The sequence below is a fragment of the Pseudophryne corroboree genome, chromosome 3, assembly GCF_028390025.1.
Source record: "Pseudophryne corroboree isolate aPseCor3 chromosome 3, aPseCor3.hap2, whole genome shotgun sequence".
Lineage (NCBI taxonomy): Eukaryota > Metazoa > Chordata > Amphibia > Anura > Myobatrachidae > Pseudophryne > Pseudophryne corroboree.
This window is the reverse complement of record NC_086446.1, coordinates 447,445,549-447,468,578: the sequence shown is the minus strand read 5'-3', so window position 1 is coordinate 447,468,578 and position 23,030 is coordinate 447,445,549. Positions and strand designations below refer to the sequence as shown.

Sequence of the window (23,030 nt, the reverse complement as noted above, 5' to 3'; positions counted from 1 at the left end):
GTAATTCTTGGGAAACCACACTTATTTTCCTGTTTTCTTGTTCACAGATGTCCTTTTCATGTCACCTACAGAAATATCTGGAAACGGCCATGAGCAGTCTCATTATCCTAGCAATGAATAATTGAATACCACTTTATGAGGGTCATTCCAAGATGATCGTAGCTGTGCTAAATTTAGCACAGCTACGATCATTCTGACATGCAGGGGGGATGCCCAGCACATGGCGAGCCTGCCCCACATGTCAGTGCCCCCCCCCCCCAGCAGAAGTGCAAAGGGATCACACAGCGGCGATGCCTTTGCACTTCAAGAGTAGCTCCCGACCAGCGCAGCTTTAGCGTGCTGGCCGGGTGCTACTTATCACTCCCTGGCCCACAGCGGGGGGGGGGGGAGGGAGGGAGGAAGGAGAGAGAGAGAGAGAGAGAGAGAGAGAGAGAGAGAGAGAGAGAGAGAGAGAGAGAGAGAGAGAGAGAGAGAGAGAGAGAGAGAGAGAGAGAGAGAGTGTGTGTGTGTGTGTGTGTGTGTGTGATCACGCAGCCGCTGCGCCCCCCTCATGTTCGGTCTGGCATGCGGCGCCAGCGCAGTTCTGACCCAATCGCACCGCTACAATAAACTGCAGCGTGTGATCGGGTCAGAATGACCCTCTATATCCTGTATATACTCCATTGTGTAATCAGCTACATACAAGACAGGGGTCTGTGGAGTTTGTTACAGTGGAGTTTGTTACAGCCTTGTGCCGGCTGTATGTTCTGCAGTTAATAAGCAACTGGTGTGGAAAAAGATAAGGCTATAACCTCAGCTGTGGTATTGTGTTTTATAGAAAAAATATCTGATCTCATGGTAATGGTTGAAACCAAAGTACTTATAAAAAGATTACACACCCTGCAGGGTTAAAGTAAACCTCTGATCCTTCTTTATATACAGATGCACTTCTCCCACCTCAAAGCACTGAATACTCTATGAGCAGTTCTGTAGGAGAAACTGCTTCACAGGAACACTAAAAACAGAGACATTACCAACCTACAAAGTTATATGGTGTGAATCTTCTGTAGTGTGTAACACTGACACCGAGAAGAAACGGCAGAGCAGAATCTTTATAAACCCAACATAAACAGCAGAGAAACTGTGATTCTAGGGCAGTAGTAGCAAAGTAGAAGAGAATCTTTTAATTAGGTAGGAGCAGAGAGAAGCCAGCTCATGATGTCAATGATGTAAGGGCGACATCACATGAACACCTTCGTGCATATGTAAATACATTTCACAGTATCTGATCCCTGTGCATTTGGAGGGAAGAAACATTGTATACGTCCTCTGGATTTAGCACAAAGGAGATTTCCATTATTGTCCCGTTTTAGAGAGGTATTGCAGTTAGTCCCACTATACACCTGTCATGTTTCCTCATCTTCTTCATCTTCACCTCCCCTGAGTAACAGCTCCATGTCTGTGTTTAGAGATACTCTATGTTCTTTGTGGAGCTCATCTGAGAAATCAGGAAACATAGGTGGGTAAAAAGAAATGTGTAAATAAGTACAATATTATTATATAGCATTCACATCCTGTGTATACAGTATGTTAATATTTGTCTGTTTGCCTAGGGTTACCTCTAGAATTGGTAGTCCTTACAGCAACATGCAAGCCAATGCCAGAGATGCAGACAGCAAACCCCAACCAATTCAGTAGGTTCATTGTATCACCCAATAAATGTGTCGCCAACAGTAGAACACATAGCTCCTGAGGGACAAGAAAAACAAGAGCTCAGATGAGGTCATATATATGTTACAGAAAATATATTACTTGGATAATCTAGTTAAAGGTGCATTCACTCCTGTGTGCATTTGGCACATACAATCATTTTTATCAGATCAGATTTACAGCTTTATTTTAGGGGCATGGTGTTTTCCCACTAGCAAACCAGAACAGTGGTGTGCGGAAGTTTCCACAGAGGTACCTTGCAGTAAATGGGATGCATGGTTTCCCTGTTACTTTAATGTTGTGGGCCACTTTATAGAAGTTACAGCACATCTTCCATGACAGGCAAACTGTGTTGTCTATACGCTGCTAGGGGTCTCCATAAAAAGCTTCATAATATCTGCGCTTTTCGGGCTGAAAAAAGTTCTAGCACAACAGCCTAAAGCTAGCTCACATGACCCAGAAAGAGGATTACTGCTCAATTTGTCCATGCACATGGTGGACGATTCAGATAAAACCACATGGCCCATCTAGTCAGCCCATGTACACGCACAAACTTAAGCTCTAGGGCAGTACGGATGGTCTAATGGTTAGCATTACTGTATTTCAGCATTGAGGTTATAGGTTCAATTCCCACAATGGTCCTACTGTGTGGTGTTGATATCAACTCCCTTTGTTTGGGTGGGTTTTTTCCGGGTACTCCAGTTTCCTCCCATAATCCAAATATATAATGTGTTAATTGGCTCCCAACAAAAAATAACCCTAGCATTTAACAGTGTATACATGGGCAGACTAGATGGGCCAAGTATGTAACGTTAAATTCTATGTTTCTATGTAAAACCTGGCTGTGTGACCCATCAGATTTGCCTAGTGTGGTGACAGCACTAGGTGGTAACGGGAAATTCAATGACGGAATAAACAGGTCATATTTTATTTCATCTAAGAAATGATGTTTTACCACTACAATTAGTGGTGTACAAATGATGTAACATCTATCCCCACTGCAGACTGAATATGATCCTGCATGTAACATAATTTGTGGCCATCATCTGACTGTATTTTAAACCATACCCAATAAAGGCCACATTGATTTTGGAAGGATTGCGTCTAGTCATCAGCACATGAGCATGTAAGTACATCACAGTATGGAGAATACTACCTTGAAGATGCCAGCAATAGAAAGGGTGAGACTGGATGTTTTTGACACCAATAAAAACTCAGAGTATCCCAGACCAAAAGCGAGCAGTCCCCCTATACCGAGGGCACCGAAGAGAATGAGCAGCCCCTGAGCATCCTCATAGCGAAACAGCTGCTCTGACGTGGACACATGCAGACCTTGAGGAAGTGGCCATATAACAGAGTCATGATGCAGCAAATAACAGCATTCAGACACAACTACTGAGAATTCAAACACAATATACAGAGTACACACGAAAACAGTAATGGCTGCAAAGTGAGTTTTGGTATCCAGATGAGAGATAAACATGTACAAAAGGTCGACAGTTTCAAAAAGATAGCTTTTTTTTGTCAATTTTGTCCCAAATTTAGGATCGGCTTTATTTACTATCCACATGAGCATTTATTGGGAATAGTGTGGTAAGCCAAGCGAATCTGCGAGTGAACAAGTTTCTACTGATGGTGGCCAGAAATCTATAACAGTTGGGGCAAAAAAATAAAAAAAATAAAGTGTCGACATGTTGACCTTTTGTTCCTGTCGACCTAATGCCCGTCTACCGACACACTGATGATTTTTTTAATCCACAGTGTGAGTTTAGTAACCTACAGAACAACTCTATAAAACACTAAATGTGAATCTCAAGATCTCACCTTCAATGTATATGAAGAGTGGGAAGAGGCTGAGGAACATGGCAGGCTGTAGATGAAACATAGTGTCTATGGGATGCTGTAATCCTGGGAGAAAGATCAGTAAACAAAGCAGGCTAAGTGGCATACATTCACCAACATTGCAAAGTATTTTCAGTTCTTACATTATTCTTTAACATTTTATTTACAACATTATACATTATGAACCTTCTTGAGGCAGGACATACACATGATGCCAGAGCAAGAATGACAAAACATTTCCACACTGAACAACAAGGTTATGTGGGCAATACATCAGATAAACTTTCCTCCAAACATCCAACTCGGGGGTTTCAAGCCGCTGTGACACAGCTTGAGACCTGTGTTCAGTGACCAGAGCTGGAGTCTTGTTTTTGGTTTAAAAGGGGTATAATTAGACTTAACTTACCAAGCTCTGCCTTCTGCATGAGGATTTGAGTGAGGGTCCATCTGATCCCACCCAGACAGGAAGCAGCAAGAACCAGTGTAAAACCTCTAGCATCAAACTGAGTGGACTTGAATGTGAACATGAAGAGGCCTCCAGAAATGAGCAATACCACTAGGATAAGAGCTGGTTTCTGCATAAAACAGAGTAAGAACTATCATATTGATTATGACCATTTAGTTTATTCATCAGAAATGCCTTGTGGACAATGATAATATCAGAACCACTGATACACTGAACTAATAAAATACATCTTGCTAGTATATTTGTGAATTTCATCTACTCTCCTTTATTACTACTTATTAAAATCTCTTAAGTGAATACAATATGAAAGAAAGCAAGCCAAAATATAAAAAATATATAAAAAAAAAAAAAATAGATCATGACCCAGAAATGTGATTAGAAGTGTTTAAAACTGACCGGATGTCTCCCAATATGTTTATTAGTTTCAAATATTAACATCTTATTTATCCTTGCCATTAGGTCAATGGAAATTAAATCAATTCACTTTATATTTTTCTGCTTATTTCTATGTTCTAGCCTCCTCTTTAATCTGTATTACGGCCTAATAAATTGCTACCACAATGGTGCCTGTGTTTACTGCTATTACGATAATGACAAATTAGTTATTGTTCCCATTCCAAGTATGTGCTGCTTCTAACTCACCGGTTATATGATACAAATGCAATTAATAACATTCCATTTATTAATGTTTCTCTTCCTTGTTACTTATCATTAGCTTGAAATCCCATCAGTGGTTTCCTAGCAAGAGGTTACAATAGGTCTCTTACTTTTCCCCATCCATATAAGATGGGTTTACATTAGATTCTCTATATGTTATCACCCCAGTTTCAATGCACTGATTCTCATAAAACATCTATTTAACTGAGGCATTGTACTCAGATTTGCTTTCCATCCAGAAATAGTCTACATTACACACTTGGGGTAGGTATGCTATCTCCAGTAGGCAGTTACCCCAAGTGTTTAATGTAATGTATCAAAATATTATCTGACTTCTAATCACATTTCTTGATTACACTTTTTTTTAGATCTTTTTATTACTTGTAATTGTTATCACTTATTAGATTTTAATAAGTAAGAATACAATTGCCCAGATTTATCAAGCCTTGGAGAGTGCTAAATTGCACAGTGATAAAGTATCAACCAATCAGCTCATAACTATAATTTTTCAAACATAACCTGTAACATGGCAGTTAGGATCTGATTGGTTGGCACTAATCACCGTACAATTTATCACTCTCCAAGGCTTGATAAATCTCGACAAGTGTGAAAGATTTATCAAACCTTCTGAAAAGGAGAAGTGGATGTGTTGTCCACAGCAACCAATTTCCTAGATCGGTGGTTCTCAAACTCTGTCCTCAGGACCCTACACAGTTCATGTTTTCCAGGTCACCCAGCAGGTACACAGGTGTAGTCATTACTCACTGACCCATTTTAAAAGATCCACAGGCGGATGCTAATTTATTCACTAGTGATTCTGTGAGGAGACACAGAAAACATGCATTGTGTTGGGTCCTGAGGACTGTGCCCTAGATCAGTGGTTCTCAACCTCAGTCCTCAAGTACCCCCAACAGTTCATGTTTTCCAGATATCCTCACAGGATTGCAAGTGAAATCATTTGCTCCACCTGTGGGTCTTTCATAATGTGTCAGTGAGTAATGAGTACACCTGTTCAACTGCTAGGTGACATGGAAATCATGAACTGTTGGGGGTACTTGAGGACCGAGGTTGAGAACCACTGTCCTAGATCAAAGACAGCTGGAATCTTATAGCTTGCTATAGGCAAAACCTCCACGTGTCCTTCATAGAAGATAGGATACTGTAAATCTCCCCCAATGTATTTTGTAAGATTTATACTTTTCACTGAATAAACAGCCCTCTGCTTTGTCCTTTGCTTCTGTGACCTTATACTCAGGGTTGTGGTCATAACACACTCAACAAATTCAGCAATATTTGCAATTCTTTAAATCGGAAAACAAACTGATATTGTTAAATAGCACCGGAGAAGAAACTTGGTCATTTACATGCATGGGACAGATGGGATATCCCATGGTGACACAAAATTATCTGTAATACTGCAATAGTAAAAACAGGATTTTAATACCTACCGTTAAATCCTTTTCTCCTAGTCCGTAGAGGATGCTGGGGTCCACTTCATGACCATGGGGTATAGACGGTTCCGCAGGAGCCATGGGCACTCTTAAGACTTTTCAATGGGTGTGAACTGGCTCCTCCCTCTATGCCCCTCCTCCAGACCTCAGTTATAGGAACTGTGCCCAGGGAGACGGACATTTTGAGGAAAGGATTTACTTTTATACTAATGGTGAGATTCATACCAGCTCACACCTCAACCATGCCGCACAACATGGCATTCAACATGACACACGCCGACAGGCATGAACCATTACAGCAACATGCTGAAAACGAATATAATATAAATATAAAATGTGTAACTCTAATAAACAAAACTGCAGGGAAAGTACGCACTGCGACGGGTGCCCAGCATCCTCTACGGACTAGGAGTAAAGGATTTACCGGTAGGTATTAAAATCCTGTTTTCTCATACATCCTAGAGGATGCTGGGGTCCACTTCATGACCATGGGGTTTATACCAAAGCTCCAGTACGGGCGGGAGAGTGCGGATGACCCTGCAGCACCGATTGACCAAACTTGAGGTCCTCATCGGCCAATGTGTCAAACTTATAAAATTTAGCAAATGTGTTTGACCCTGACCAAGTAGCTGCTCGGCAAAATTGTAAAGCAGAGACGTCCCGGGCAGCCGCCCAGGATGAGCCCACTTCCCTAGTAAAATGGGCCTTCACAGACTTCGGTATCGGCAATCCTGCCGTAGAATGAGCGTGCTGAATCATACCTCTGATCCAGTGCGCAATAGTCTGCTTAGAAGCAGGACCTCCAATCTTGTTTGGAGCATACAGGACCAACAGAGCCTCTGTTTTCTGTATCCGAGCTGTTCTTGCGACATAAATCTTCAAAGCTCTAACCACATCTAGAGACTGACTCAGTGAAAGTGTCAGTAGCCACTGGCACCACAATAGGTTGGCTTACTTGGAAAGATGAAACCACCTTTGGAAGAAAATGTTGTCGAGTTCTCAACTCTGCCCTATCTTCATGGAAGTTCAGGTAAGGGCTCTTGTGAGACAAGGCCCCCAACTCAGACACCCGCCTTGCGGATGCCAAGGCCAAAAGCATCACCACTTTCCAAGTCAGAAACTTCAATTCTATCTCCTACAGAGGTTCAAACCAATCCGAAGGAATCGCAACACCACATTAAGGTCCCATGGTGCCCCTGGAGGCACAAATGGAGACTGGATGTGCAGAACCCCTATCACGAAGGTCTGAACTTCTGGAAAAGAGGCCAATTGTTTTTAAAAGAAAACTGATAAGGCCGAAATCTGGACCTTGATTGAACCCAATTAAAGGCCCCCATCCACATTAGCCTGCAGAAAATGGAGAAAAACGTCCCAACTCAAACTCTTCCGTAGGAGCCTTCTTGGATTCACACCAAGACACATTTTCTCCAATACGGTGGTGATGTTTAGACGTTACGCCTTTCCCGGCCTGAATAATAGTGGGGATGACTTCCTTGGGAATACCCTTTCGGGCTAGGATCCGGCGATCAGTCATGCCGTCAAACGTAGCCGCGGGAAGTCTCGATACACACGGCCCCTGCTGTAGCAGGTCCTCTCGAGGAGGAAGAGGCCGAGGATCTTCTATGAGCAACTCCTGAAGATCTGGATACCAAGCCCTCCTTGGCCAGTCTGGGGCAATGAAGATTGCTCGAACTCTTGTTCTTATTCTTTTGAGAACTTTTGGAATCAGTGGAAGTGGAGGGAAAACATATACCGACCGAAACACCCACTGGGTCACCAGAGCATCCACTACTGTTGCTTCAGGGTCTCTTGACCTGGAACAATATCTCTGAAGCTTCTTGTTTAGACGAGATGCCATCATGTCTACTTGAGGAACTCCCCAAAGACTTGTCACCTCTGCGAAGACTTCTTGGTGGAGGCCCCACTCTCCTGGATGGAGATCGTGTCTGCTGAGGAAGTCTGCTTCCCAGTTGTCCACTCCCGGAATGAAAATTGCTGACAGAGCTCTTACATGTCTTTCCGCTCAGAGGAGAATCCTTGTCACCTCTGCCGCTCTGCTTTTCGTTCCGCCTTGCCTGTTTATGTACGCGACTGCTGTTACATTGTTCGACTGGATCTGCATGGAATGATCTTGAAGAAGATGTACCGCTTGTAGAAAGCTGTTGTAAATGGCTCTCAATTCCAGAACGTTTATGTGAAGGCAGGTTTCCTGACTTGACCATTTTCCTTGGAAGCTTTTCCCCTGTGTGACGGCTCCCCAGCCTCAGAGACTTGTATCTGTGGTTACCAGGACCCAGTCCTGAATCCCAAACCTGCATCCCTCTAGTGGGTGAGAACTGTGTAGCCACCACAGGAGCGAAGTCCTGGGTTTGGATGACAGGATTATCTTCCGGTGCATGTGTAGATGGGATCCAGACCACTTGTTCAACTGGTCCCACTGGAATACTCTGGCATGAAATCGGCCAAACTGTATGGCCTCATAGGCCGCTACCATTTTACCCCAACAACCGAATGCATTGATGGATCGACACGCTTGTTGGTTTCAATATTTGTTTGACCATTTTCTGGATTTCCAGAGCCTTTTCCACTGGAAGAAAAACTCTGTACTTCTGTGTCCAGAATCATCCCTAAAAAGGAGAATCTTGTCGTTGGTTCCAACTGCGACTTTGGAAAATTCATGATCCAACCGTGTTGTTGGAGCATTGACAGGGAGAGTTCTGCACCAACTGTTCCCTGGATCTCGCTTTTAGCAGGAGATCGTCCAGATATATTGACTCCTTTTTGACGAAGGAGGACCATCAGGAACTGGTAATGGCAATCCTGTACTGCGAATCTCAGATAAGCTTGGTGAAGAGGATAAATGGGAACATGCAATTAAGCATCCTTTATGTCTACTGACACCATGAATTCCCCCTCCTCCAGACTGGAAATCACTGCCCTCAGGGATTCCATCTTGAACTTAAACCTTTTCAGGTAGAGATTCAGATTTCGTCCGGCCTCGGAACTACGAAGAGGCTTGAATAAAAACCTTCTCCTTGCTATGACAAGGGTACCAGGACAATGACCTGATCCTGACATAAATTGTTACTGCCTCTCTTTCTGGAAGAGAAGCTGGCAAGGTCGATTTGAAAAATTGGCATGGGGGGACGTCTTAAGACTCCAGTTTATACCCACGGGACACTATTTGTACGACCCATGAGTCCAGGCCAGATTAAATCTAGATTTGACTGAAAAGTTTCAGACGTGCTCCCACCCGAGCCGACTCCCGCAAGGGAGCCCCAGCGTGATGCTGTAGATTTGGCAGAAGTAGGTGTTGACTCCTGCTCCTGGGATCCTGGAGACGCTGCGGGTTTCTTTCCTTTTCCCCCTTCCCCTACCTGCAAAGAAAGGGGAACCTTTGGCCTTTCTGTATTTGTTGGTCCGAAAAGACTGCATACAGTAGGAGAGTGATGTGCCTTTTTCACCGGTGGAGGAGCATAAGGCAAGAATGACGACTTACCTGCGGTAGCCGCCGAGACTAACGCATCCAGCCCATCACCAAATAAGTCCTCACCTTTATACGGGAGAGCCTCCATTTCTTTTGGAATCTGCATCAGCATTCCCACAACGCCCTCCGAGCTGATACTGCCATGGTAGCGGCTGTTGAACCCAGGAGTCCAATATCCTTCATAGCTTCTGGCATGCATGCAGCAGCATCTTTGATATGACCTAACTTAGGAGTATTTTCTATAGCACGACTCCCCCACGCGCAAGCAATGGTGGGTCTGAGCAGCGTACCATTGGCCACATAAATAGATTTTAACGTAGTCTCCATTTTGCAGTCTGCCGGCTTCTTTAGTGAAGCCGTCCCAGGTGCAGGGAGAATATATATATATTTTTTTTTTAAACTTTGACAGAGCACTGTCTAACACCGGGGGCGATTCCCATCTTTTCCTGTCCTCTAATGGGAAAGGATAAGCAACCTGAATCCTTTAGGGAATATGAATTTTCTTTTCAGGATTCATCCAAACTCCCTCAAAAAGAGTATTGAGCTCGAGGGAAGGAGGGAAAGTTACCTTACATTTCTTTTCCTTATAGATATAAGCCTTCTCCTGAGGTACAGTAGGGGCTTCTGTAACTTATAAGACCTCCTTTATAGCAACAAGCATATATTGTACGCTTTTTGCCAATTTGGGATCTATCCCCCTGGAATCACTATCGTCGACACAGGAACCAGAGTCCGTGTCGGTATCAGTATGTATAATGTTTGCAATTTCTTATGTGACCCAGAGGGGTCGCCTACGGATGAAAGGGCAGAACTATAAAAAAATCACATCTTCCACTGATTTTCTCCAGCTTTCTGCATGAGACTCAGACTTATCTAATCTCCTACTGATATGATTCACACTATCACGTATTTCTTTCACCCATTCAGGCTCGTGGTGTGCCGGCAGCGCCACCACATTACAACTCTGTGTCCCTAAAATGGCTCCTTCAGAGGAAGGACTCCCTGTCTCAGACATGTCACACAAGTGCACAAACACGCCACAGACACTCCGGGACTTATAGGGGACAGACCCATAGTAAAATCTGTCAGAAGGACAGATAGGAGCAGCCAGTTCACAAACCCAGCGCCAGTAACACAATGCCTGTGAAACATAAAATGCCCACTGACATGCAGCACTTTTTTATAATGTCAATACACAATATCAGGATTTTGGTACTTACCGATAAATCCCTTTCTCCGATTCCACAGGGGCCACTGGAGTGTAGTTACAATGGGGAAATAGTAGGTAGTAATTGGGAGCTGGCACTTAAAAAATTCTCACACTGTGGCTAGCTCCTCCCCTACTATCTCCCCTCCAAGCCAGTCTACGTAAAACTGTGCCCGAGGAGAGCTGTAATAAACAAACCTTAAGGTAGAGGAGGTTAGCGACGCCCTGTAAACCAGGCGAACCCAAACTAAACCTGGAACAGAACCTGACAAAAACCAGGCTAGCCTGAACTCAACAAGCAGTCATATGGTGATCTGCAAACCGTTAAGCAAAAAACCAGGAGGAACAGCGCTGGGCGGGCGTCCAGTGGCTCCTGTGGAATCGGAGAAAGGGATTTATCGGTAAGTACCAAAATCCTGATTTCTCCTTCATCCACTATGGGCCACTGGAGTGTAGTTACAATGGGGACGTCCCAGAGCTCCCAAAAACGGGTGGGAAAGCGCTGAGAGTCCTGTAAAAACTGCTCGGCCAAACAGTGATGCAGAGGCCGTAAAAGTGTCAAACTTGTAGAATTTGACAAAACGAATGTCGGTTTGACCAAGTAGCCGCCCGACAAAATATTCATGGAGACCCCGCGGGCAGCTTCCCACTAAGGTCTTACAATGCGCGTAAAGTGCGCTGAAATGGAAAACGGAGGCTCCCTAGTAACCGCCAAGAAGACTGTCTGATGGTCAAATGTATCCAACTGCCCAGCGTATGCTGGGACCCCGGCTATTTAGTACGGGAGCATCGTACAGAACAAAGAAGGAAAAAACTTCATCGAATAGCCTGAGACCTCTGTAGAGAGAGTTGGCGAGCCCTGACAACATTCAGAGAGGACTGAAAAACACTAGTGTCAGGTTTATATGAAAAATGGACATCCCCTCTGGAAGAAACGACCGCTGAGGCCGAAGCACAGCCAGGGGAGTTGCCAATAGAGTACTCCCTGAAAAAGAGGCCGAACTTACGGCCGCTAGGCTAATTTCATTTGGAAGAAAACCGAAAAAGGCAGAGACCAAAATTCCGGTCAGTGTGGTTTGAAGCGCAGCGGATCAAAACCTCCCAGAGAAACCAAAGATGAATGGTAACTGGGAGAAGGGGGAAAAACCCCTTTTATCCTTATTATGTCCCATAAAGTTTTCCAAAAGTGGCAAAAGCGAGAAGAGGTAACAGACTTCTGAAATCGGGGCCCAGTAGGCCTAACCGAACTAGGGAACTCCTCCCTTCTGAGGTCTCGTGAACAGTCACACGGGTAAACGAAACCAGTGTAAGATTGAACAAGGAGAAAAAAGGAGCCTGTTGACGTAGACAGTCCAGTCGAGGTAGGAGCCAAGGCTCCTCTACTGACAACAGGCGTATCTGTATCTTCAAGTCATGCGTGACCCAACCAGCGCCACCGAGAGGACTAGCAGGCATAATCCCCTCCTGTGTTACTGAACATGAGGTAGAAATAGAAAAGGAGGCAGGATAGAATAACCAGAAAACTCCCCGGAGCCCTGAGGGCCTCCTCGCCTACTGCCGCCAGAGCTCACGTCCGAGAGTAATAAAGGGTTAAAGAGTCAGTCAGAACGCCCTGAGGTCGATCCGAAATTTCCGCCCACAGCGGACCAGCTGACCAAACTCCGGGGAATGTTCCCTCACCCAGGAGTCTGACCTGGTGGCCTGACCTGGAAAGAAGATTGTTGTCCCCCGCTCAGAGAGGAATGGAGGCGACCACTCATTGCGTCGCAACTTGACTGAAGGAATAGAGTACCTGGTGCCGAGGAATGAAAAATCCTCTGACGGACCGTGTTGAGAAACGTCTATGCGGAGCATAAAGTGGATCTGTGTCGAATCAGAAGCTCCTGGATCCTCCGGATATTCAGAAGCCACCTAATGTACAGAGTGGGATAGTAGCAGTAAATTGTCCCATTAGGGAACCAACGTCACCCACTGCCCTTGAAAAAGAGATATTCTGTGATCTTCCTAAACTCTGTGGGAGCGGAAGAGAGACCGAGAGGAAAGGACCGACAGTGAAAATGAGAATCCTGTAATGCGAATCTGAGAAAAGCCTGTCCAACGGAAATCAGTAAACAGGCATCTCTGAAGACAAGGGACACGTAAAACTCCCTTTCTTGTTCAAACTAGCAATCACAGACTAAAAGGATTGTAAGGCTAGAATAGGCCTGTCCGAGCCACTTTGCTTCGGAACGTGAAAAGAAAACAAGGGCCTGAGAACTGTCCTAATTCAAATGATATGTGAAAAACAGGGGTCAATACCCTTTGCGGTTAGAAACCTATGGAGCGCAGCCTGCAGTATGACTCTCTTGTCATCGTAAATCGGCCGACCCATGCCGAGGGACTCCTGAGACGGTTGTAACCGGCCAAGCCTTCTCCCATCGACCTGCGCCTACCCTGGGACCCTCCAGGTGGTAGGAATGTCTGTGTAATGGGTGTATAGGATGACATAAAATCAGACTGGACCGAGGATGTTGAACCTCTGCTTCAGCCTTTTTACCCTGAAAACCCCTGGCGACAAAGATATCACCCGTGTGGAGTCGAAAGCCTGAAAGGGCACGGTAAAAATCTAAAGGAAAGACCGGTAAAGGTCTGTCTTGGAGCTGGGGCAGAAGTAGGAGAAAGCAAAGTGGACTTACCTCCAATGGTTCAAGAAATCCTGCAGAAAGTTCCTTCCCCAGAACCATCTGCCCCGTAGGATTTCATGTTCACCTGTCACTGTCGCAGCCCCAGAGGTCGTCGGGTTAAGACAGCCAAGCGAAGATGCAGGGTCCGAGTCTGCAGACGTGGAGACCTCCAAAGAACATAAAGCAGAATCGTGATTCTGACCTGTACCAAAGTATCAATTGATCCTGATGCGAAGCATCCTGTAACCTAGAGGGCAATTGTTCTCCAACCTACTTGCTCCGGACACGGTAGAACCGCGCTGCCGCATATGTCGATGAATCCCTGAGCAAGGTTGCCTCAGGAAAACGGCGGCTTGTTGGACTGGCGATACATCGAGGGGTATACCCTAGAGAGGTTCTGATACCATCTCCTGCCATCTGCGTGGAAAGGATAGGAAAAACAAACATTGTTTGATACCTGATATTGGGTATTCGGGTGTCTGTCGGCCGCCTACCGGAGTCTGCCCAGCTCATCCGAAACTGGACCAGTCGCTGTCATTTCGTCATTGGCGTGGAACCCTGATGGACTTGACGTGTCCGACTCCTTTACCTGCAGTATCAGATGAACTGCTGTATAATGTACCTGGATATTCTGAGACACTGGTTCAGATCCACAGAAAACAGACATCATCAGTAATGCATGGAATGTTAGCAAGGTTCCCTTTGGAAAGGTGAAATGACGTACAAGGTCTCTGGTTAACAGCGACATTACCTGCATAATCTGAGCTGTTCAAACAGGAGTGTCCTGCAGGTGTGTGGAGGGCTAAGCAGATGGCTCCACCGCATACTTCACACCTAAGAGGGAATTCTTTGACTATCCCAGGTGAGACAAACGAAAGGAGAAAAGGTGGGTTAAATAAACACAGCCCTACGTAAGGTCTGCACTATAATGTGTGACCGACACGATTCAACTAAACTTTCTGGAGCAGCGGAGACCTGAACCAGTAGCGCTGCGCTGTGGGACAGGAGTCTTAGCCCTAGGCTATAGGAGCTCTCCTTAAAGTTTTGTTTGGATTCAAACCCCTGTTCAGATAACCGCTACTAGCGTACTGAGCCACAGCGCTATTTGTCTGATGCCTTACACACATTCCCCAATTACAAATAGCATTAGTAACTAGTGACACCCAAGAATAATAAAGGGAAGGCAACACCCCGCCCTGTATGTAGTGTACCGCTAATTAAGGTGCACCAGATGATTCTCTGAGGTTCCGCTGGCTTTTCAAAATGGTGACCAGCCTGTGAGAAAAGATGGGGGAAAATGTTATGTGGCAAGGTGGGGTATTCTGTTTCTAGAAAACATTGCGGAAGTGTGCATAATCTTTTTTTATCCCCTATATCTGGTATTTTATGGATATATCTATATACATACCCACACGCACTTAAATATATATATATATATATATATACATACATACATACACACACACACACAAACATAGCTATATATGTATATATACACACACCACCGTGAAACCAACCGGGTAGATAAATACTGTCTATGTGAACCCAATAGGGTAGATAAATACTGCACAGTAGATTTTTAAATTATTAATGAGCTGAGTCCCAGCTACCGTAATAGAGCAGGTTCCCTGATTTGCATGTAGGAAAATGCCGGGTAGAGGACTCTACTGCAGGGAGGAATGTAGCTATATTTCAGCAGCATGAAGTATGGAAAAGCTAAAAACCCCAGAGACAGGGTTTGTTGCCTAGCGACAGTGAGACCTGGGAGCCCGCTGAGTAAAGCGGGTTATAAAACTTTTACTCACCCCTCCTTGCAAAGAAATCCTCCCTGCACAGCCAGGAGAGGAATGAGCCTTCAGTCTGAGACCCCACACACACTGGAGCGGCGTGCTGCAGCGGCGCGGGGAGCGGAGAGAGCCCGCCGTACAGAGCGGGAGTTAGCTCCGCCCCCCCTGCCAATGTATCCCCCGGCCGCCTTGCTGCGGTCGGGGTGCGGGTAAATGTAACCCCCGGGCGCCTGTTTGCTGCTGCCGGGGAGCGCCCGTATATTGTAAATGTAACTCCCCGGCCGCCTGTATGCTGCGGCCGGGGAGCGGTGTGTAACCCCCGGCCGCCTTGTATATGCTGCGGCTGGGGAGCGGTGTGTAACCCCCCCCGGCCGCCTGTATGCTGCGGCCGGGAAGCTGAGAGTCTGAGCCCGCCGCCGGACGGAGCGGGAGTTAGCTCCGCCCCTCTGTTCCGGCGCCACTTTTAAATTTAAAAACCCGCTATGTATTACCCGGCTGCTTGTATGCTGCGGCCGGGTAATGTAAATGTATCACCCGGCTGCCTGTCTGCTGCAGCCGGGGATTGAAGAGCGCTGAGCCCGCTTACAGAGCGGGCTGAAGCTCCGCCCCCCACATAATGGCGCCAAGTTCAAACTAGAAAGTGCACCCTCTCTTCCACTGCAGCGTTATAAGGGGGTTAGATGCAGGGCACAACACAGTAAAGACCATCACATCTAAGTGCACATATTATGTAAAATCACACATCAGTCTGGAGGGGGGGGGAGATTGTACTCACCACTGTCCTTCTTCTGATGGAGTGGCCCCGACACGCGCCGCACGCAGCGGTGTCCGGCCTGAATCTTCTGTGATGGAGTGGCCCCAACACGCGCCGCACGCAGCGGTGTCCGACCATTTTTGATACAAACCGCTGCCATGCTGCCGGAATCTTCTGCTGGATGGAGTGGCTCATACACGCGCCGCACGCAGCGGTGTCCGCCAACTCAGGAGAGCTCAGTGTCTCCCTCAGCCGGGGCCCATCCCGAGCCGCACGCAGCTGCGATGGGACCCCGCCGGCAGCTCCCGCGGTGCAGACTGGCAGTGGCAGAGCTGCCAGTCTGTGAGTGTGTGAAAGAAAAATAAAATAATAAAGAAAAAAGAAAAATTTCTTCAGCTAAACCCAAGTGAACCAGCTCACCTCGGGCACTAAACTAAGACTGGCTTGGAGGGGAGATAGTAGGGGAGGAGCTAGCCACAGTGTGAGAATTTTTAAAGTGCCAGCTCCCAATTACTACCTACTATTTCCCCATTGTAACTACACTCCAGTGGCCCCTAGTGGATGAAGGAGAAATAAAGCACGAATTTCACTGTGCCCCCCCCTTTTTTGCACCCTGATACTTGTATTCAGTAGTGTAGGAGGACCAGCGTTTTCTCTGTAGCCTGAGGAGAGAGAGAAAATGGCGCTGAGCAGTGTGCTGGCTGGCTGAGGAGGAAGCTCCGCCCCCGTAATGGCGCATTTTTCCTCAGCATTTCTGAGGTAAATTTTTAAACTGGCGGGGGTAGGATTGTGCCTTGCCATCTTATGCCCCTTTTCAGCCAGTTTTATAAGGTATTATGCTGCCCAGGGCGCCCCCTCCCCACACGCCCTGCAGTGCCTGTGTATGTTTGGGCAACATGGCGCTCTGCGCTCCCACCAGCCGCGCAGTACCTTTAGCAGTCACCTTGATTGAAGATCTCTCTTCTAACACTCACCTGTCTTCTGACTTCTGGCTCTGTGAGGGGGGTGACGCGTGCTGTGGGAGTGAGCATCTAGACACGGCTAGCGTTCAGTTCCCTTCAGGAGCTAATGGTGTCCTGTCAGCCAGAAGCATAGCCATGAAACTCTTCAGGAAGTTGGTTCCTACTTCTGCCCCCTCAGTCCCATGAAGCAGGGAGACTGTTGCCAGCAGTCCTCCCTGAAAATAAAAAACCTAACATAAGTCTTTTCAGAGAAACTCAGTAGAGCTCCTCAGAGTGCATCCGGTCTGGCTGGGCACATTTCTAAAACTGAGGTCTGGAGGAGGGGCATAGAGGGAGAAGCCAGTTCATACCCTTGAAAAGCAAGTGCCCATGGCTCCTGCGGAACTGTCTATACCCCATGGTCATGAGGTGGACCCCAGCATCCTCTAGGACATATGAGAAAAATGACTAAAGGCAATACATAAAATGTGTAATACTGGTTGACCACTCAGTCCCTAGAGATAGTCACAAGTGCTTCATGCAGCAGTGGTATTAGAATACCACCATTAGAATATCAGAATACATCCACTGAATGAGACTCTAAAAAATGTTCCTGCTTTATAAATAATATGCATACTACATGGCTTATTCTGTTAAAAGACTCATTGAATTTATATTTTAATATTTGTCAAATCCAAATTTCAAAAGCCTCAGTAAATTGGGCATTGCTGGTGTTAATGTTAGAAATGAATCAGTAGTTATATTGTACATTTGTATCCTCCTTTCTAGCTTCAGAAGAGACATGTTTAGGTCCTGTAGAGAAATCAGGAATCCCATTTCTATGGCTAAATGCCATCTGGATAGACCCAAATCTTCTTAGGATCTTTAGCATTCAGCCATATCTGAAACTGAACTCAGGATTTGGTGTATTGCTATTTTTGCTAAGTAAAAATAAAAAGAGATGCTCTCTTACTCTTATTAGGACATTACTGTTGAATTTTAATTATTAAAGGTGATAAACTGAACATTAAGGCAGTTCCCACTGTTATGTATAGATGCTAATTTAGAGAAAAGGCATTGCCTGTACACCATAAACTGTATCTATATGCTCTATTAGTTCAAATTGTGGAAGTATTCGCATTAATTATTCCCACCATAAAACTTATCAATTCTCCAGTACTTCCCAGGACCTGCCCTACACTATTCTTCACCCTAATTAACACCTTTCATCATAAATACTGCTGACAGATCAATGAAGCTGTTCCCTGGAGATAATTTAGATGTCATATGTGGAAAGATCTGTAACCATATCCAGTCCTGATCACACCACCCCCACCCTGCCCCAACGACTCACCAGCTCCTCTAACTTGAAGAGCAGCGAGAAGAAGAGGATGAAGAGAACGGCTGAGGACTTTGTCATGGTGTACCTGGTGAGCAGAAAATATAAAGCAGTATTACAAAGATATTGTCATGCACCCATGAAAAGATTTTTGCTCCCCATCTGCCCCTTGGTTTACAAAAGATGTAGTTCATCTCCTGACAAATTACCAACTTACAGAGACACTGTTATGTACAAGAAGCTCCAATTGGAAAGTCCAATGTCCAGAGCAGTGGCCAAAGCTGAAGACAGAACACAACAGTAATTATTAAATAGGATATCAATAAAATGCACCATTGATCAATCTCTGCTTTCAGTGACACCCAATGTATCTCACCACTACTGAATGGTTACTATGCACTGTCAGCAGGGAGGGAAGAGGCACCCCATGTACCTCACCACTACTGAATGTTTATGATGCAGTGCCAGCAGCAGGGAAGAGACACCCCATGTGCCTATTACTAAATGGTTACCATGCACTGTCAGCAGGGAGGGAAGACAGCAATCAGTGCTGGAGGTGGAAACTGGGTCAGACTTTCTCTCACTCAGTAATTATGTAGTGAAAGCGCCTGTTAAACACAGAAGTTATGGCTGACTGAATGATGAATTGTTATTGCTTCTGCAAAAGCAGCAACAATTCAGTAACAGTGAGAACACTGGCATATCCAAACAACCCAGAAATAAGATCCGCAAGCCATATAAAATGAACATGGCCTAATATCAGAACTACAGTGCATCCGGAAAGTATTAACAGCACTTTACTTTCCCCCCCATTTTGTTATGTTACAGCCTTATTCCAAAATGGAATTAAGAGATTTATGGTAAGAACTTACCTTTTTTAAATCTTTCTGCGAGGTACACTGGGTTCCACAGGGATAACATCGGGGTGTAGAGTTGGATCTTGATCCGAGGCACCAACAGGCTAAAAGCTATGACTATTCCCAAGATGCTCAGCACCACCTCCTCTATAACCCCGTCTCCGTGCACAGGAGATAAGTTTTGTTAACCAGCCCAATGCAGTAGCAGGTAAAAGAGATGACAACCATCAGTAGCCACATACATCACATTCTCACGACAGGAGACCGTATCAGCGGCTAACGCCATACAAACCCAAAGAAGCTAAGTGCGTCAGGGTGGGCGCCCTGTGGAACCCAGTGTACCTCGCAGAAAGAGATTTAACAAAGGTAAGTTCTTACCATAAATCTCCTTTTCTGCAGTGGGGTACACTGGGTTCCACAGGGATAACATCGGGGGATGTCCTAAAGCAGTTCCTCATGGGAGGGGACGCACTGTAGCGGGCACAAGAACCCTGTATCCTGGGAGGCGGAAGTATCGAAGGCATAGAACCTTATGAACATGTTCACTGAGGACCACGTAGCCACCTTGCACAATTGTTCAAGGGTCGCACCACGGCGGGCCGCCCAAGAAGGTACAACAAGCCGAGTAGAATGGGCTTTCATGGTAGCAGGAGCTGAAAGGCCAGCCTGTATATAAGCTTATACAATCACCATTCTAATTCATCTGAACAAGGTCTGCTTAATCGCAGGCTGGCCACGTTTGTGAAAACCAAAAAAGTACGAAAAGAGATTCAGACTTCATAACGGAGGCTGTCCTCTTCACATAGATAAGGAGAGCCCGTACCGCATCCAAAGACCGCTCTTTGGAGGACAATTCAGGAGAGATAAAGGCTGGCACCACATTCTCCTGATTAAGGTGAAAAGAAGACCCTACCTTAGGTAGATAACCAGGGCGCGTCTGAAGAACCGCCCGGTCATGGTGAAAAATCAGAAAAGGTGACCGACAGGATAAGTCACCCAAGTCTGAAACCCGTCTAGCAGAGGCAATAGCCAGCAGAAACAAGACCTTAACAGTAAGCCACTTAAGGTCCACAGATCCAAGAGGTTCAAACAGAGACTCTTGCAAGGCCTCCAGAACCACCGACAAATCCCAAGGAGCCACTGGCGGGACATAGGGAGGTTGAATCCGTAAAACACCCGGAGTGAAGGTATGAACATCAGGCAGGTGCTCTTGGCTGCCCAGGACCAGGTGAAGGTACAGCTCTGTAGGGGGAGCTTCATAAACACCCTTGTACGCTATTTACTGTGCCTTCCTGGAAGGTCATTTGTGGTACGCATTTTAAGTGTAAAAATATTGTTTTTGTAATAAACTTGTAGAAGTCTGCACCATGATTCCCTATTTGTTTTGCATGTACCTCAACTGAGGAGCTTGACAAAGAATCATATACGGTGGGGACGACTTATTACAAGCATTAAGGAGGATACCAGATAAGAAACTTACTTCATTTCTATTGGACTATTTGATTTTGATTGAACATTTTTATTTTCATTATCACAAGACTTTCTGCTTGGTGAAAACTACCTAGAAGAAAATATTTTTCACCTTGGTTTATCCTTCTGCGATCAGAAGGACGGATGTTATAATTCAAAAAACCCTGAATAAGGTGGTTCACATATTCTCTCCAAAACATAGGAGAACACTTTTGCTTATATATATAAATTTGGAGAGAACTATTTGGTAGTAAACAAATTGTACATAATCAGAAAGACTGGTTAATGATTTGACAACACCGAATAAGGTGGGCTATACACCCTTTCTAGTGCGCAGGAACTTTTTCTTTTTTGCATTGTTCTTTTGTGATTGGTGTAGTCACTTATAGTTCCAGCAGCCAGTTCATTAGCAAGGATCGCAGGTGGCACCTTTATTCCTTCTATCAGGCAGGTTCGCCATTTTTCTCTGAAACCATACCGACAAGGCAGAAATAATAGGATTTTAATTACCTACCGGTAAATCCTTTTCTTAGTCCATAGAGGATGCTGGGGTCCACATTAGTACCATGGGGTATAGACGGATCCACCAGGAGCCATGGGCACTTTAAGACTTTAATAGTGTGGGCTGGCTCCTCCCTCTATGCCCCTCCTACCAGACTCAGTTTAGAAACTGTGCCCGAGGAGACAGACAACTTCGAAAGAAGGACTTTACACAGATAGTGGCGAGATTCACACCAGCTCACACATACAAAGCAAACCAAGCTAACCAGCATGAAAACTCAGCAACGGCTGAACAAGAATACTTAACCAAGTAACAAAACAGTACTTAACCAAGCACAAAGCAGTACTGAACCAAATAACCACTGCAGGATCACAACACGCTGGGTGGGCGCCCAGCATCCTGTACGGACTACGCGAAAAGGATTTACCGGTAGGTAATTAAAATCCTATTTTCTCTTACATCCTAGAGGATGCTGGGGTCCATATTAGTACCATGGGGATGTACCAAAGCTCCCAGAACGGGAGGGAGAGCGGGGAGGGTCCTGCAGAACTGATTGACCAAACTTTAGGTCCTCAGAGGCCAAAGTATCAACTTGTAGAACTTAGCAAACGTGTTCGACCCTGACCAAGTAGCCGCTCGGCAAAGCCGAGACACCCCGGGCAGCCGCCCAGGAAGAACCTACCTTACGAGTAGAGTGGGCCTTAACCGATTTTGGACACGGCAATCCTGCCGTAGAATAAGCATGCTGGATAGTGAACCTGATCCAGCGAGAAATTGTCTGCTTAGAAGCAGGACACCCAATTTTCTAGGGATCATACAGGACAAACAGAGTCCAATTTCCTGTGATGAGCAGTCCTCTTCACATAGATTTTCAGAGCCCTTACAACATCCAAGGACTTTGATGAAATTGAGGAGTCAGTAGCCACTGTCACCACAATAGGTTGGTTGATATGAAAAGACGACACAACCTTTGGAAGGAACTACTGACGCGTCCTGAGCTCAGCTCTATCTTCATGGAATATTAAGTAGGGGCTTTTACAAGACAAAGCCCCCAATTCAGACACACGTCTAGCAGAAGCTAAGGCCAACAAAGTGACAACCTTCCACGTAAGAAACTTGACATCAACCTCCTGTAAAGGCTTGAGCCAATTCGATTGCAGGAACTGCAACACCACGTTCAGATCCCAGGGTGACGTAGGAGGCACAAAGGGAGGCTGGATGTGCAGGACCCTTTTCAAGAAAGTCTGAACCTCAGGGAGGGAAGCCAGTTTTTGGAAGAAAATAGATAAGGCTGAAATCTAGACCTTTATGGATCCCAAACGTAGGCCCAAATCCACACCTGCTTGCAGGAAGAGGAGACACCGTCCAAGTTGAAACTCCACCGTAGGAAACTTCTTGGATTCACACCAAGATACATACTTTTTCCAAATGCGATGGTAATGTCTAGACGTTACTCTTTTCCTAGCTTGTATCAGGGTAGGAATAACCTTGTTCGGAATGCCCTTCCGAGCTAGTATCTGGCGTTCAACCTCCATGCCGTCAAACGTAGCCATGGTAAGTCTTGACAAGCGAATGGCCCCTGTTGCAGAAGGTCCTCCCGAAGAGGAAGAGGCCTTGGATCTTCCAGCAGTAGATCCAGAAGATCCGCGTACCAAGCCCTTCTTGGCCAGTCCGGAGCAATGAGGATTGCTCACGGTCCGGCGCCTAATTGAAGAGACACCGTTGCCGGAGAGTGAGCAGCAGCGCGGGGAGCGGGGCGCTGGTGAGCACTGTGGGGACATGTGTATCTGGGACTGGGGGCATATCTGAAACTGGGGGCATAGCAGGCACTGTGGGGACATGTGTATCTGCACTGGGGGCATAGCAGGCACTGGAGGCATATCTGGAACTGGGGGCATAGCAGGCACTGTGGGGACAT

The 23,030-nt window shown here is 45.8% G+C and overlaps 1 protein-coding gene across 11 annotated transcripts in view; it reads right to left on the bottom strand.

Moving 5' to 3' along the window:
- Positions 1–792: 792 nt before the first annotated feature.
- The window catches only part of SLC35C2 (solute carrier family 35 member C2), a 199,300-nt gene continuing 177,062 nt past the window's right edge, over positions 793–23,030 (bottom strand). For all 11 annotated transcript variants that reach the window (XM_063960504.1, XM_063960497.1, XM_063960503.1 and 8 more), the window contains 7 exons: positions 18,501–18,564; positions 18,299–18,371; positions 3,938–4,106; positions 3,514–3,597; positions 2,846–3,021; positions 1,599–1,728; positions 793–1,477 (listed from right to left, as the gene is read on the bottom strand). In XM_063960504.1, the coding sequence (XP_063816574.1) occupies positions 1,386–1,477; positions 1,599–1,728; positions 2,846–3,021; positions 3,514–3,597; positions 3,938–4,106; positions 18,299–18,371; positions 18,501–18,564 (788 nt within the window). In that variant the 3' untranslated portion in view covers positions 793–1,385. The remainder of the gene's footprint in view (positions 1,478–1,598; positions 1,729–2,845; positions 3,022–3,513; positions 3,598–3,937; positions 4,107–18,298; positions 18,372–18,500; positions 18,565–23,030) is intronic.